The following is a 14,565-nucleotide window of genomic DNA, read 5'->3' as shown; positions in this document are numbered from 1 at the left end:
GAGGCACCATCCCTGGAGGTGTTCAAAAGACGGGTTGATGTAGTGCTGGGAGGTCTGGTTTAGTGATGATGCTCCTTGTTTGTTGTGCGGGTGTCTATTTTTGTCAAAGTTAGGTTGACGGTTGGACAAGATGATCTTTAAGGTCCCTTCCAACCTAGAAGATTCTCTGATTCTGTCCCCTGCCTGCCCTGCTGGCGCTGCCCGCCCTTGATTCTGTGATTCTGTGATTCTGTCCCCTGCCCGTCCCCTGCCTGCCCTGCTGGCGCTGCCCTCCCCGAGCGCCCCCTAGCGGGGGGGAGGCGGCGCTGCAGCGGCACCGCGCTCGGAGCCCCGGGACCGGGCTGGGATCCGGAGTCGGGGGTCGGGGCCGGGGTTCAGGGACGAGCCGCCAGGCAAAGACCCTCCTTCCCGGGGGCATCCGGGGATGTCTCCCTCCTCCAACCCCCCGCACCCACCGTAGAGGGGCTTTTCCCTGGTCTGACTGCGGGGCAGGTGCCCGCACACCCCCGCTTCTTCACCGAGAGAAAGTGTAAAACGGAGTGAAAGCAGAGCGGAGAGCGGGCTGGGACACACACACACGGGGACACACACACACACACACCCGGTACTCTCTGCCCCGGTTCCCCGCGCCCGGAGAGTGCGGGCGGCAAAGGGGTCCCGCTCGGGGCGACCCCACCGCCGGGCGTGCGGAGCCCCGGGAGGCTGCGGGGCGCCGGGAGCCCGCACCGGGCTGCCAACGGGAGGGGTACAAAGCACCGGGGCCCCGGGCTGAGCTGCAAAAGGGGTCGGCTTCCAAACGGGAGGGACACACACACACGGGGACACACACACACACACACCCGGTACTCTCTGCCCCGGTTCCCCGCGCCCGGAGAGTGCGGGCGGCAAAGGGGTCCCGCTCGGGGCGACCCCACCGCCGGGCGTGCGGAGCCCCGGGAGGCTGCGGGGCGCCGGGAGCCCGCACCGGGCTGCCAACGGGGCTGGGACGCACGTTACCGGGAGTGTGAACGGGACCGGGTGTGCCCCGGGCTAAGCTGCAAAAGGGGTCGGCTTCCAAACGGGACCGGGAGCCCGCACCGGGCTGCCAACGGGGCCGGGACGCACGTTACCGGGAGTGTGAACGGCACCGGGTGTGCAGCACCGGGAGCCCCAACCGGGCTGCAAACGGGGCCGGGTTGTGGAGAACGGGGAGTGCGAACCGGGCTGCGAACGGGACAGGGCTGCGAAGCACTGGGAGCCCGGCCGGGGCTCCAAATAGTCCGGCTGGCAGAGCACCGGGAGTGCGAATCGGGCTGCAAACGGGACAGGGAGTGGAGAACGGGGAGTGCGAACCGGGCTGCGGACGGGACAGGGCTGCGAAGCACCGGGAGCCCGGCCGGGGCTCCAAAGGGTCCGGCTGGCAGAGCACCGGGAGTGAGAACCGGGCTGCAAACGGGACCGGGCTGGCAGAGCACCGGGAGTGCGCACCGGGCTGCAAGCGGGACCGGGCTGCAAAGCACCGGGAGCCCCAACCGGGCTCCAACGGGTCGGGCTGGCAGAGCACCGGGAGCGCGCACCGGGCTGCAAACGGGACCGGGCTGCAAAGCACCGGGAGCCTCAACCGGGCTCCGAACGGGAATGGGGCTGAGCAGCACCGGGAGCCCCAACCGGGCTGCAAACGGGACCGGGCTGGCAGAGCACCGGGAGTGCGCCCCGGGCTGCAAACGGGACCGGGTTGCAAAGCACCGGGAGCCCCAGCCGGGCTGCGGCGGGGGCCGGGGGGGGGGGGCGGAGCCGTGCACTGACTCAGCCGCCGCCGCCCCGGGCCGTGACGCGCCGAGGGGCGGTCGCTGCCTCCTCCATATAACGCGGCGGCGGCCGTGCAGAGCTCACACCGGCCTTTCCTGCGAGGGGAGAGGGGCTGAGCAGCCGGGCAGACGGTGCCTTCCTCCTCCTGCTCCTCTTCCTCCTCCTCCACCTCCTTCCTCTCGGCGCAAGCTGCCCCTTCGCCGGCTTCAATGAAACTGGCAGCGATGATCAAGAAGATGTGTCCCAGCGAGGCCGAGCTGAGCATCCCCGCCAAGAACTGCTACCGCATGGTCATCCTGGGCTCCTCCAAGGTGGGCAAGACGGCCATCGTCTCGCGCTTCCTCACCGGCCGCTTCGAGGAGCAATACACCCCCACCATCGAGGACTTCCACCGCAAGTTCTACAGCATCCGCGGTGAGGTCTACCAGCTCGACATCCTGGACACGTCGGGCAACCACCCCTTCCCAGCCATGCGTCGCCTCTCCATCCTCACAGGTACTTGATGGGGAGGATCAGGAGGAAAGTGGGGGGTCCCTTTCACAGATTTCAGGTGTTCTTGCCCAGTTTGGGAATGTTTCTCCAGTCCCAGGAGGAGGGAGGTGGGATTTTGTGTGTGCACGGAGTGGGCAAGTTTGCTCCCTGCACGGGGTGGATGGGAGGATGCAGGACCCAGGTCCTTCCCCAAGTCTCTAGATGGCTTAGGCAGTAGGTCTCTATGTGTCCCCATCCCTGCAACCATCTCATGATCCCTTTTTGTCCCCAGGAGACGTGTTCATCCTCGTCTTCAGCCTGGACAACCGGGACTCCTTCGAGGAGGTGCAGCGCCTGAAGCAGCAAATCCTGGAGACCAAGTCGTGCCTGAAGAACAAAACCAAGGAGAACATAGAGGTGCCCCTGGTCATCTGCGGCAACAAGGGTGACCGGGACTTTTACCGGGAGGTGCAACCCCGGGAGATCGAGCAGCTGGTAGGAGGGGACCCCAAAAAATGTGCCTACTTCGAGATCTCGGCCAAGAAGAACAGCAGCCTGGACCAGATGTTCCAGGCTCTCTTCGCCATGGCCAAGCTGCCCAGCGAGATGAGCCCTGACCTGCACCGCAAGGTCTCGGTCCAGTACTGCGACATCCTGCATAAGAAGGCTCTGAAAGGCAAAAAGCTGCTGAAAGAAGGGGGTCGGGGCAGCACGGAGGAGGCGTACGGCATCGTGGCCCCCTTCGCCCGGCGACCCAGCGTCCACAGCGACCTCATGTACATCCGGGAGAAAGCCATCGGTGGTGGGCACAGCAAGGAGAAGGACCGCTGCGTGATCAGCTAGGAGCCCCCGCTCGCCCCCATCATGGGAAGGAAGGAAGGAAGGAAGGAGGGAAGGGAGGGGGGAAAGATGCTCGTTTCCAAACTGACTTTGGGCAGGCAGGAGGGTGGGCAGGCGCACACCCGGGCAGAGAGAGAAGAGAGGGTCGCCTCTTCCCCAGCCTCCCTCCTCCCGAGGCACCGTTTTCATGGGCTCCCTCCCCCGGGGGTGCATTTTGGGAGCGAGGGATGCGAAGGGGGAGGCTCAGGAGAGGGGGGGGTGCCGCTGGGACCAGCCTCCTCTGGGCAGAGACAGGGAAAGGGTGAGCTGCTGGGCAGCCAGGTGAGCGTGGAGGGCAGGGACCTTGGTGTTTCTTTCCCTCCCAAACCACCCAGCCTCAGGCACTGCCCTCAGAAGGGAGCCTGGGGCTTCGGGGGTGGTTTTTTGTTAGTTTGTTTTCGGTTTTTTTTTAACTTAAGAAGCTGTGCACGGACTCTGGCTCAGTGTCGTGTGTTCATCTGTGTCGGCAAAACACGTGCAGAAGACACTCCTAAGCTGTTGCAAAGACATTGCAGAGTTACAGCCCCGATGGACCAAAAAAAACCTGACTCTTGTTTACATTTGTCTTGTCTGATTTGCAAGATTTGGGGAGGGTGGGGGGAAATGGGAAGGGTTTTTTAAATAAGAAAATAATAGGCACTTTATGTAGGTATTAGTTGTCATTGATATGAACAAAAAAAATCTTCAAGTGTTTCTACCGTGGGTGAAACTTGATGTTTTATTTTTTCTACAAATTAATAAAATCTTTTTAAAAATCACACCTGTGGGTTTGCCTTTGCTTCTCCACCCGGCCCCGTAGCAAAACCAAATCCTGTTAAACCGAGACCTGAGCCCAGCTCCGAGGTGCTAAAAAAGGCCCCCTCGACTCAATCCCTTTATTATTACCCCATTTTCTCCGACTCCCAGAGCAAAGGTTTCCATCTCTGCAAGCAGCCTGTTTCTTGCCACACAGGGGGTAACGAGGGGCCACGCACAGACTTAGTTACTCAAACGGGGTCACCGAGCCAAGACTCTTTCCTCACTTCACTAACGAGTGACGATCCTGCCAGCCCCATGATACGCCGGGCACTGGCATGTCATTCACGGCAGAAACCGAGCAAACTGACATCACTTTTATTATAAAGAGCTGATTGTGTTTCATGCTTTTTCCTGATTAACTAAGCAGGCTTTAATGATGTCAACAGAGAGTGATTCATTTGCGCCCCGTCCGGGATATTGTTTTTATTTTGCAATATGAGTAAAGGAAGTACTTTGCTCGAAAGGTCACCTTTGCATTTGATGGTTTTTAATCTCTACCTAATAACAAGTTGCAGTAACCGTTGCTGGAAGTGAAAGGGAAAGGGGAAAGCTCTTCCAAGAACAGCTCTCCCTGGCTCCAGCTTTTCTTTCAGTTCATTTTCAGCCCCCGTTCGCCCCCCTCCCCGAGCGGCAGAACAAATCTACATTTAATACATTTTAATGGCAAAAAGATTTCTGTCGAAGCCACAAAACGAAGGTGGGCGAGTGAGAACTGCAAAGCAAACCGCTTCAGTTTCGTTTGAAACTTGGATTCAAGTTGACAGAGTTAACTTGTTCCTGCACTCAGTGCCAAATACTTCTTTGGAAACACGTTGTTTCTTCCAGCTCTGCATATGCCCTGATTTCACAGGAACAGCCACCAGCAAATAAAGGGAAACCACTGTCCAGGCATGAGACACAAGAATTTATTGAGCTGGGATAGGCAATCGCTGGCAGAAAGGTAATTTCAGTAATAAAAAGAGCGTACGTTGTGCTTTGTTTACCTTGGTATTCTGCTTTGCTCAGGGTTTACACACTGGCACCTTCCCAAAGAAAGTACTAGCAAAGTATTCCAGCGGGAACAGAGCAATCTCTTGGCTCCCGGTGAGACGCAGCCACCCCAGCTCCCCACCAGCAGAACGACTTGCCTCTTGGTTTAGGAAAGGAAAATCCCACCCAAACAGACCTTGCTTCTCTTCTGTTGAAGGCACAAGCGCTACCTGCCCTTGGGTAGCTGGTTCTGGATGGATATTGTGTTTCACTTGATGGTTTTTAACCTTTTCCGCTACTGACCTGCACCATCCTTCAGCGTGATTCAGGGAACCATGAGATTTAAAGTCCCATCACATCTTTGTTGGTGAGATGTGGTGCCACTTACCAGGCTCCCATCAGCCACCGTAAGAGCGAATGCAGGAGAGAGAGCAGGGAGCCCTGGGATCTGTCTGACTGTGATACAACACTCAAGAGCTTTCCATCAGCCCCGGGCAAATGTTCGAGCCGCTCGAGTGCTTGTGTTTGTGGGAAGCCCCTGGAGCACTTCAGATGTGGAACTGACCCGTCCTGTTGAGCCTGACTTTTGTCACGTGTGGAATAACTAAAAGCTCTTGTCATTTATGCCCTTTGTTTTGATTCTGCTTTCCCTTCCTCCGCTTTAAGAGCAAGATGCCCCATGTGCTGCCTACAAGATGCAGTCGCCACGCACTTACACACCCAAAGCCTATCAGAATCCACCCTCCCAGCAGTCCCTGCTTTGCTCTCCCAAGTCACCCCGCTTCCCAAAAAGCCATGTCAAGAGGCAGAAGCTGGGCCCAGGCTACACACGTCCTCTGCGCTGCCAAAATCCTGCCCCAGCTCAGCCCGCATCCACTCAGTGAATACACAAGAGAGGGGCAGTTTGGAATTTCACCATCTTTACTTGACTCATCTCAGACACAACCAGCACTTGTTTAGAAAGAGAGAAAGAGAGAGAAATACAAAAGTAACTGAAAGCAATCTCTCCTCTTTTGACACACTGAGACTGGAAAGTGTCCCAGAGACCCTTTCCAGGAGTGGAGCCAAACAGCTCACACTTGCCTCTAATGCTCCTATTTGATGTTTGGCCACTTTTAAGTAAAAAAAAAAAAAAAATGCAGAAAATGTCCCCTTTTTCTTGTTGAAGTTAACCAGCAGGTACTTTGACCCTTAGAGAAGAAAAAAACATAATGTCTCTTGCTTGCTTGAATGTAAAAAAATACTACCTCACCCCTCCCCAAGAGAAAACAGAAGAGATGCATATATAAATGCACAGTCCTACAGCAGATCAAAGTCAACGTGCCGCTGCAATCGTCATGTGTGAAGCACACAGTGTTCTGGTTCAGTGTCACACGCCTGCGATCCACACAGACACAACTTCAGAGCAATGCCACCAAAAAAAAAGCATAAAAGAAAGAAATGTAAACTTCTGTCACTTTTTTTCTCTCCTGTTCAGCCAGGAGAGGCGGTATCTCAGACCCGGAGAGCAGAGCAAATCCTACTCCTTGGGGATTTCAAACATGCAAAGGCTCTTGTACTTCTGCAGCAGTTCGTTTTTGGTCCGGACCTGCTCCCGCAGGTTCTGCAGCTGCTGCTGCTGCTGCTCTGGGCTCACACCGATGCCGGGCATGGAGCTGATCAGCTTCCTCATCTCCTGGAACTTGTTCTTCAGCTCGTTCAGCACCTGGTGAACATCCTGACTGTCCTTGTCCATGCTGCAGAGGAGAGAAAAATGAGACATCGTTCAATTCTCCTATTGGAAACGCCCCTTCAGCCCGCCGAGGTGACTGTCATTTCCAGTACAACCAGGGCTTCAACTGGAATCCACTGGGAAACTTCTGCTTTTAGTATCTAGATACACGCACCTAATTCACCTATCCCACTAAAATGGACACAGAGAGCTATACAGACTGGATAACCTCTGGGGCAAACTGGTTTCCTGCTAATTACCAGCACACAATCCAGTTACCTCAGGACCCATCAATCAGGTTGGGAGCTGCTCTGCAGCTTTGAAAACATTACCATGGAGCCGGGTAAATTCTCCCTGTTTGAACTCCCGTATCTCTCTTTGGGGAAGGTAAGATTACATACGTATGTTGTGTGTAGGAACCTCAAAAAAAAAAGATCTCAGTTTCACCCGTGACCTGTTGCTGCTGTAATACAAAAAATCAATGCCGTCAAACAGCTTGACAGCAGAAAACAGAAACTGTTCCCCAAAGTATCAGAGAGTATCCAATGGCAGAGAAAAGGGTACTTTGGAGCATTAAAAGTGCTCTCTGGGGATATATATCTAATAAAAGAGAAGCGACAGCTTTTTTTTGTTGTTTTTTTTTTTTTTTTTTAAGAGCAGCACAGTTGGTTCTGCAGCCAGTTCTGTGCTTTTCAAGGATCAGTGTTGTCTGAGGCAGCGTCTGCCCTCAAACCCTCATTAGTATCTGCCGCAGCTTTGTTAGCACCAGCAAGAAGTTTTACCGATTCCAGGCAAAAGCGAGTCCCTGCTTCCAGGGCGCCTGTTAATAATGAGTGAGGGATTCTAATGGTCTTTGAAAACTGGGAGCCCGCTCAATAGCCAGACCTAAAAATAAATCTGCTTGGCACGACCAGGGCAGAGAGGTGCTCGATTATAACGCTGGGGAATCATGACATGACTGAGAGCAAAACTTTTAACCAGATGGTTGCAGTTCGTTTCAAAAGCCGGTTGGAACAAAATATTCATTACTCCCTTCTAAATAAAACTGCAGCTGGTACTATAATGTATCCCCATTATGCAGGCATTCACGGTCAGGTCGGCAGTGGAAAAATACAGACACACAACCCCATGGCACGTTTGGGGAAGGATGGGTTGGGTTGACACTGCCTTTAATCCACCATCGCTACAGGGTGGCTTTGAGAGGGACGTTCTCCCCACTCCAGGTCTCCCCAAGTCTTCTTCCCTTCCCCACACAGAGAGAACTGATGGTTGCTCATCCAACTACTTGATCCAAAGGACTAATTGTTTCAGGTTTGGGTTTTTTTCTTTTTTCTGATGGGTGGTTTTCCTGCCGGATCAAGCCACTGAAGCGACTCCCACTTTGAGGGCAGGGACAGGCAGGGGTGAGGATGAGTGGGAAGAGACTGCAGCTGCCTGCAGTAATGTAGGATTCAACCCAATGTCCTACCTCAGCCTGAGCTGATGGACACTGAAGCGACTCCCACTTTGAGGGCAGGGACAGGCAGGGGTGAGGATGAGTGGGAAGAGACTGCAGCTGCCTGCAGTAATGGATTCAACCTGATGTCCTACCTCAGCCTGAGCTGATGGATTGCGCATAAGATCTGCCTTTAAGGCACAGTGTTCTTCATTACACCAGCACAACCCACTGCTGCTGGAGCCACGCGCTGGGACCTTAGTGGCAATCCCATTTTATTGTACAAGGGTGGAAATAAAAGCAAGCCCTGGTTGGGAAAACTTTCTCCGGACCCAAACAACAGGAAAGAGCACGTGTCCTTGAACGTAAGCAAATTTACAGGATACATCCTCGCTCCCAAGCACAGAGTCACCTTGGAGATGTGTCTTCATGGTTGAGTCAGTGTCAAAACAGCAGGGCCAGGCTCCGCGACTAGCGGCAGCGTTAAAGGATAATACGCTTGCCATCTGTCAGGGACATGAGGCAACACATCCCACCGCTTGCCTCTGTGGTCCTACCCATCTACAGCACCGTTCAGGGCACTTACGTCTGCTTGTGCCACCCAGGAAATGCCATGTGTGAAGCCAAGGGAGGCAGAGGGAGTGGGTGGCTCAGTGGGACAGGGCACAAGAAATCCCAGGGACTGTCACCAGTGGGGCACCGTGACCCGCTCGGTGACTTAAAGGAATCTGGGAGGTCTCAGCCCATGGCTACTGCCCACTTTGCTTATGGACGTGTATTCACCTGGCAATGAGCTTAGCCTCACTTCTGTGGCTTGGAGGGATCTGGCAGAATCAAGGCCGGGGGCAACCACCCACGCCCAGCACAACCAGTGCCAAATACTTCTTTGGAAACACGTTGTTTCTTCCAGCTCTGCATATGCCCTGATTTCACAGGAACAGCCACCAGCAAATAAAGGGAAACCACTGTCCAGGCATGAGACACAAGAATTTATTGAGCTGGGATAGGCAATCGCTGGCAGAAAGGTAATTTCAGTAATAAAAAGAGCGTACGTTGTGCTTTGTTTACCTTGGTATTCTGCTTTGCTCAGGGTTTACACACTGGCACCTTCCCAAAGAAAGTACTAGCAAAGTATTCCAGCGGGAACAGAGCAATCTCTTGGCTCCCGGTGAGACGCAGCCACCCCAGCTCCCCACCAGCAGAACGACTTGCCTCTTGGTTTAGGAAAGGAAAATCCCACCCAAACAGACCTTGCTTCTCTTCTGTTGAAGGCACAAGCGCTACCTGCCCTTGGGTGCCTGGTTCTGGATGGATATTGTGTTTCACTTGATGGTTTTTAACCTTTTCCGCTACTGACCTGCACCATCCTTCAGCGTGATTCAGGGAACCATGAGATTTAAAGTCCCATCACATCTTTGTTGGTGAGATGTGGTGCCACTTACCAGGCTCCCATCAGCCACCGTAAGAGCGAATGCAGGAGAGAGAGCAGGGAGCCCTGGGATCTGTCTGACTGTGATACAACACTCAAGAGCTTTCCATCAGCCCCGGGCAAATGTTCGAGCCGCTCGAGTGCTTGTGTTTGTGGGAAGCCCCTGGAGCACTTCAGATGTGGAACTGACCCGTCCTGTTGAGCCTGACTTTTGTCACGTGTGGAATAACTAAAAGCTCTTGTCATTTATGCCCTTTGTTTTGATTCTGCTTTCCCTTCCTCCGCTTTAAGAGCAAGATGCCCCATGTGCTGCCTACAAGATGCAGTCGCCACGCACTTACACACCCAAAGCCTATCAGAATCCACCCTCCCAGCAGTCCCTGCTTTGCTCTCCCAAGTCACCCCGCTTCCCAAAAAGCCATGTCAAGAGGCAGAAGCTGGGCCCAGGCTACACACGTCCTCTGCGCTGCCAAAATCCTGCCCCAGCTCAGCCCGCATCCACTCAGTGAATACACAAGAGAGGGGCAGTTTGGAATTTCACCATCTTTACTTGACTCATCTCAGACACAACCAGCACTTGTTTAGAAAGAGAGAAAGAGAGAGAAATACAAAAGTAACTGAAAGCAATCTCTCCTCTTTTGACACACTGAGACTGGAAAGTGTCCCAGAGACCCTTTCCAGGAGTGGAGCCAAACAGCTCACACTTGCCTCTAATGCTCCTATTTGATGTTTGGCCACTTTTAAGTAAAAAAAAAAAAAAAATGCAGAAAATGTCCCCTTTTTCTTGTTGAAGTTAACCAGCAGGTACTTTGACCCTTAGAGAAGAAAAAAACATAATGTCTCTTGCTTGCTTGAATGTAAAAAAATACTACCTCACCCCTCCCCAAGAGAAAACAGAAGAGATGCATATATAAATGCACAGTCCTACAGCAGATCAAAGTCAACGTGCCGCTGCAATCGTCATGTGTGAAGCACACAGTGTTCTGGTTCAGTGTCACACGCCTGCGATCCACACAGACACAACTTCAGAGCAATGCCACCAAAAAAAAAGCATAAAAGAAAGAAATGTAAACTTCTGTCACTTTTTTTCTCTCCTGTTCAGCCAGGAGAGGCGGTATCTCAGACCCGGAGAGCAGAGCAAATCCTACTCCTTGGGGATTTCAAACATGCAAAGGCTCTTGTACTTCTGCAGCAGTTCGTTTTTGGTCCGGACCTGCTCCCGCAGGTTCTGCAGCTGCTGCTGCTGCTGCTCTGGGCTCACACCGATGCCGGGCATGGAGCTGATCAGCTTCCTCATCTCCTGGAACTTGTTCTTCAGCTCGTTCAGCACCTGGTGAACATCCTGACTGTCCTTGTCCATGCTGCAGAGGAGAGAAAAATGAGACATCGTTCAATTCTCCTATTGGAAACGCCCCTTCAGCCCGCCGAGGTGACTGTCATTTCCAGTACAACCAGGGCTTCAACTGGAATCCACTGGGAAACTTCTGCTTTTAGTATCTAGATACACGCACCTAATTCACCTATCCCACTAAAATGGACACAGAGAGCTATACAGACTGGATAACCTCTGGGGCAAACTGGTTTCCTGCTAATTACCAGCACACAATCCAGTTACCTCAGGACCCATCAATCAGGTTGGGAGCTGCTCTGCAGCTTTGAAAACATTACCATGGAGCCGGGTAAATTCTCCCTGTTTGAACTCCCGTATCTCTCTTTGGGGAAGGTAAGATTACATACGTATGTTGTGTGTAGGAACCTCAAAAAAAAAAGATCTCAGTTTCACCCGTGACCTGTTGCTGCTGTAATACAAAAAATCAATGCCGTCAAACAGCTTGACAGCAGAAAACAGAAACTGTTCCCCAAAGTATCAGAGAGTATCCAATGGCAGAGAAAAGGGTACTTTGGAGCATTAAAAGTGCTCTCTGGGGATATATATCTAATAAAAGAGAAGCGACAGCTTTTTTTTGTTTTTTTTTTTTTTTTTTTAAGAGCAGCACAGTTGGTTCTGCAGCCAGTTCTGTGCTTTTCAAGGATCAGTGTTGTCTGAGGCAGCGTCTGCCCTCAAACCCTCATTAGTATCTGCCGCAGCTTTGTTAGCACCAGCGAGAAGTTTTACCGATTCCAGGCAAAAGCGAGTCCCTGCTTCCAGGGCGCCTGTTAATAATGAGTGAGGGATTCTAATGGTCTTTGAAAACTGGGAGCCCGCTCAATAGCCAGACCTAAAAATAAATCTGCTTGGCACGACCAGGGCAGAGAGGTGCTCGATTATAACGCTGGGGAATCATGACATGACTGAGAGCAAAACTTTTAACCAGATGGTTGCAGTTCGTTTCAAAAGCCGGTTGGAACAAAATATTCATTACTCCCTTCTAAATAAAACTGCAGCTGGTACTATAATGTATCCCCATTATGCAGGCATTCACGGTCAGGTCGGCAGTGGAAAAATACAGACACACAACCCCATGGCACGTTTGGGGAAGGATGGGTTGGGTTGACACTGCCTTTAATCCACCATCGCTACAGGGTGGCTTTGAGAGGGACGTTCTCCCCACTCCAGGTCTCCCCAAGTCTTCTTCCCTTCCCCACACAGAGAGAACTGATGGTTGCTCATCCAACTACTTGATCCAAAGGACTAATTGTTTCAGGTTTGGGTTTTTTTCTTTTTTCTGATGGGTGGTTTTCCTGCCGGATCAAGCCACTGAAGCGACTCCCACTTTGAGGGCAGGGACAGGCAGGGGTGAGGATGAGTGGGAAGAGACTGCAGCTGCCTGCAGTAATGTAGGATTCAACCCAATGTCCTACCTCAGCCTGAGCTGATGGACTGCGCATAAGATCTGCCTTTAAGGCACAGTGTTCTTCATTACACCAGCACAACCCACTGCTGCTGGAGCCACGCGCTGGGACCTTAGTGGCAATCCCATTTTATTGTACAAGGGTGGAAATAAAAGCAAGCCCTGGTTGGGAAAACTTTCTCCGGACCCAAACAACAGGAAAGAGCACGTGTCCTTGAACGTAAGCAAATTTACAGGATACATCCTCGCTCCCAAGCACAGAGTCACCTTGGAGATGTGTCTTCATGGTTGAGTCAGTGTCAAAACAGCAGGGCCAGGCTCCGCGACTAGCGGCAGCGTTAAAGGATAATACGCTTGCCATCTGTCAGGGACATGAGGCAACACATCCCACCGCTTGCCTCTATGGTCCTACCCATCTACAGCACTGTTCAGGGCACCTACGTCTGCTTGTGCCGCCCAGGAAATGCCATGTGTGAAGCCAAGGGAGGCAGAGGGAGTGGGTGGCTCAGTGGGACAGGGCACAAGAAATCCCAGGGACTGTCACCAGTGGGGCACCGTGACCCGCTCGGTGACTTAAAGGAATCTGGGAGGTCTCAGCCCATGGCTACTGCCCACTTTGCTTATGGACGTGTATTCACCTGGCAATGAGCTTAGCCTCACTTCTGTGGCTTGGAGGGATCTGGCAGAATCAAGGCCGGGGGCAACCACCCACGCCCAGCACAACAGGGAAACTGAGGCAAATCAGAAGGTTTGTGTTCTCACACCTGTTTTGTATCCGGACCGGTGTGTTCAATCTCTCCTTGCCATGGCCCAGGCTGCAGAGCCATTAAAGGTGAACCTCTCTCACCATTCAGACATGTTTGATGCGAGTGGAACATCAGCAGGACACAAACCAGCCTCAGCTCCCAAATAAGCGCACAGGGAGGCCACAGCCAGGCCCACAACTCATGCTCCCCGTGGCCTCTGCCTCACCCCGCAGTGTGCCCAGGTGAGAGCACAGAGCTGCCCTGGATGGATTTTCACAGCAGAGCCATATCCCTACCAGGACCTCAGACAGGCATCTCTGAAGGGGTTATTCCAGGCCAGAAGCATGGCAGTTCTCAGTACCCTTGTACAAGGACCTTCTACCTCTACAGTACTTATCTTGAACCGGGAAGAGAACAATTTAACCCATATCACTGCAGAAGTCATCCTCCTTTTTACAGCTCCCCAGAAATGGGCTGTATTCCTGCCCCAGCACTGCCTGTACTTTCTGAGGCTGTTATCAGCCAAATAGTACAGTAATCCGGAGCAATAACCCAGTGCAAGTACGCAGCTCCTGCTCCTGGGTGTTGATGGTGGGGCAGTGTACCTGGGCCAGGGGAGCATCTGCACCACCCAGGTGACCCACCCACCACCCAGGCACTTGGAGCTGTACCAGCTTCCTCTGACACTCTTCCCAGGAACTCCAGATGGGAGAAAAAGGGCAAAGGAGATGCTGGGAGGCTGGAGAGCATCACTAGAGGAGTGACCTCATTGCCCTGCTAGCCATCCAGGGCACCCTGAGGATGTTGGCAGTTGGAAAGATTAATAGATTGAGGACCCCATCGCCCCGCTCCCCATCCAGGGCACCCCGGGGATGCTGGGGGCAGCAGAACATCATTAGAGGGGGATCCCATTGCCTCAGTCCCTGTCCAGGCCATTCCTGATGATGCTGTGGGTAGGAAAGTATCGTTAAGGGGGGGAATCCATAGTCCTGCTCCCTGTCCAGGGCATCCCGAGGATGCTGGGGCTGGAAGAGCATCATTAGAGGGGGGACCCCATTGCCCTGCTCCCCATCCAGGGCACCCTGGGGATATTGGGAACTGCAGAACAACATTAGAGGGGGATCCTATTGCCCCACTCCCAGTCCAGGGCACACCTGAGGACGCTGTGGGTGGGGAAGCATCATTAGAGGCGGGGCCCATAGCCCTGCTCCCCACCCAGGGCACGCTGAGGGCGCTGGGGGTCAGACAGCACCATTATAGGGGGGTGGCTGGAGCAGGGGTGAGGTGCCCAGTTCCGGTCCCGCTGCAGGGCAGCTCTCGCTATCGGCGCCGCGCAGTGACGGAGCGGGGCGGAGCTCGGCCGCGCCGTACCGCCCCGCCGGCCTATGCGGTGCACGGCGGGAGAGGCCCGGTGCCGGCGGAGCTAGGGGAGGCCCGGTACTGGCGGCCGCCGTTACCATTTGATGATGTCGTGGACGAGCGGCAGGAAGGAGAACTCCTCCTGCACGGGCGGCAGCGGCGGCGGCGGCGGCTTCTGCTCGGCGGGC

At 53.7% G+C, this 14,565-nt stretch overlaps 3 protein-coding genes across 4 annotated transcripts; 1 reads left to right on the top strand and 2 right to left on the bottom strand.

Annotated features, from left to right (window-relative positions):
* The first annotated feature begins 1,870 nt into the window (after positions 1-1,870).
* On the top strand, positions 1,871-3,896 carry RASD1 (RAS, dexamethasone-induced 1). 2 transcript variants are annotated; one of them, XM_014936714.1, is made up of 2 exons: positions 1,871-2,283; positions 2,552-3,896. In XM_014936714.1, exons 1-2 carry the CDS (start codon positions 1,998-2,000, stop codon positions 3,100-3,102), a joined length of 837 nt encoding a protein of 278 aa, XP_014792200.1. In that variant the 5' UTR covers positions 1,871-1,997; the 3' UTR covers positions 3,103-3,896. The 2 variants fall into 2 exon arrangements, with proteins under 2 accessions (XP_014792200.1, XP_014792201.1); XM_014936715.1 differs by having other exon boundaries at positions 1,880-2,283; positions 2,623-2,708.
* Positions 3,897-4,821: 925 nt separating this feature from the next.
* On the bottom strand, positions 4,822-8,021 carry LOC106884938 (mediator of RNA polymerase II transcription subunit 9-like). The gene has a single exon (XM_014936716.1). It carries the CDS (start codon positions 6,665-6,667, stop codon positions 6,425-6,427), a length of 243 nt encoding a protein of 80 aa, XP_014792202.1. The 5' UTR covers positions 6,668-8,021; the 3' UTR covers positions 4,822-6,424.
* Positions 8,022-9,021: 1,000 nt separating this feature from the next.
* Positions 9,022-14,564, bottom strand: LOC106884640 (mediator of RNA polymerase II transcription subunit 9-like; the record flags this gene model as incomplete). Its single annotated transcript, XM_014936162.1, has 2 exons — positions 9,022-10,841; positions 14,476-14,564. Coding segments are annotated over 2 exons (306 nt in total), but the record flags the coding sequence as incomplete, so codon positions are not given.
* Between the last annotated feature and the right edge of the window lies 1 nt (position 14,565).

The sequence above is a fragment of the Calidris pugnax genome, unplaced genomic scaffold (assembly GCF_001431845.1).
Source record: "Calidris pugnax isolate Ruff unplaced genomic scaffold, ASM143184v1 scaffold17, whole genome shotgun sequence".
In the NCBI taxonomy this organism is placed as follows: Eukaryota; Metazoa; Chordata; class Aves; order Charadriiformes; family Scolopacidae; genus Calidris; species Calidris pugnax.
Note: the sequence above shows the minus strand (reverse complement) of the source record. Positions and strands in the feature narration are given on the sequence as shown.

Bases quoted from the DNA above. Each gene is read 5' to 3' on its own strand.
- RASD1 (XM_014936714.1), top strand. From the start codon at position 1,998: ATGAAACTGGCAGCGATGATCAAGAAGATGTGTCCCAGCGAGGCCGAG. The intron at 2,284-2,551 runs GTACTTGATGGG...TTTTGTCCCCAG, and splicing joins TCGCCTCTCCATCCTCACAG to GAGACGTGTTCATCCTCGTC.
- LOC106884938 (XM_014936716.1), bottom strand. From the start codon at position 6,667: ATGTCTCATTTTTCTCTCCTCTGCAGCATGGACAAGGACAGTCAGGAT.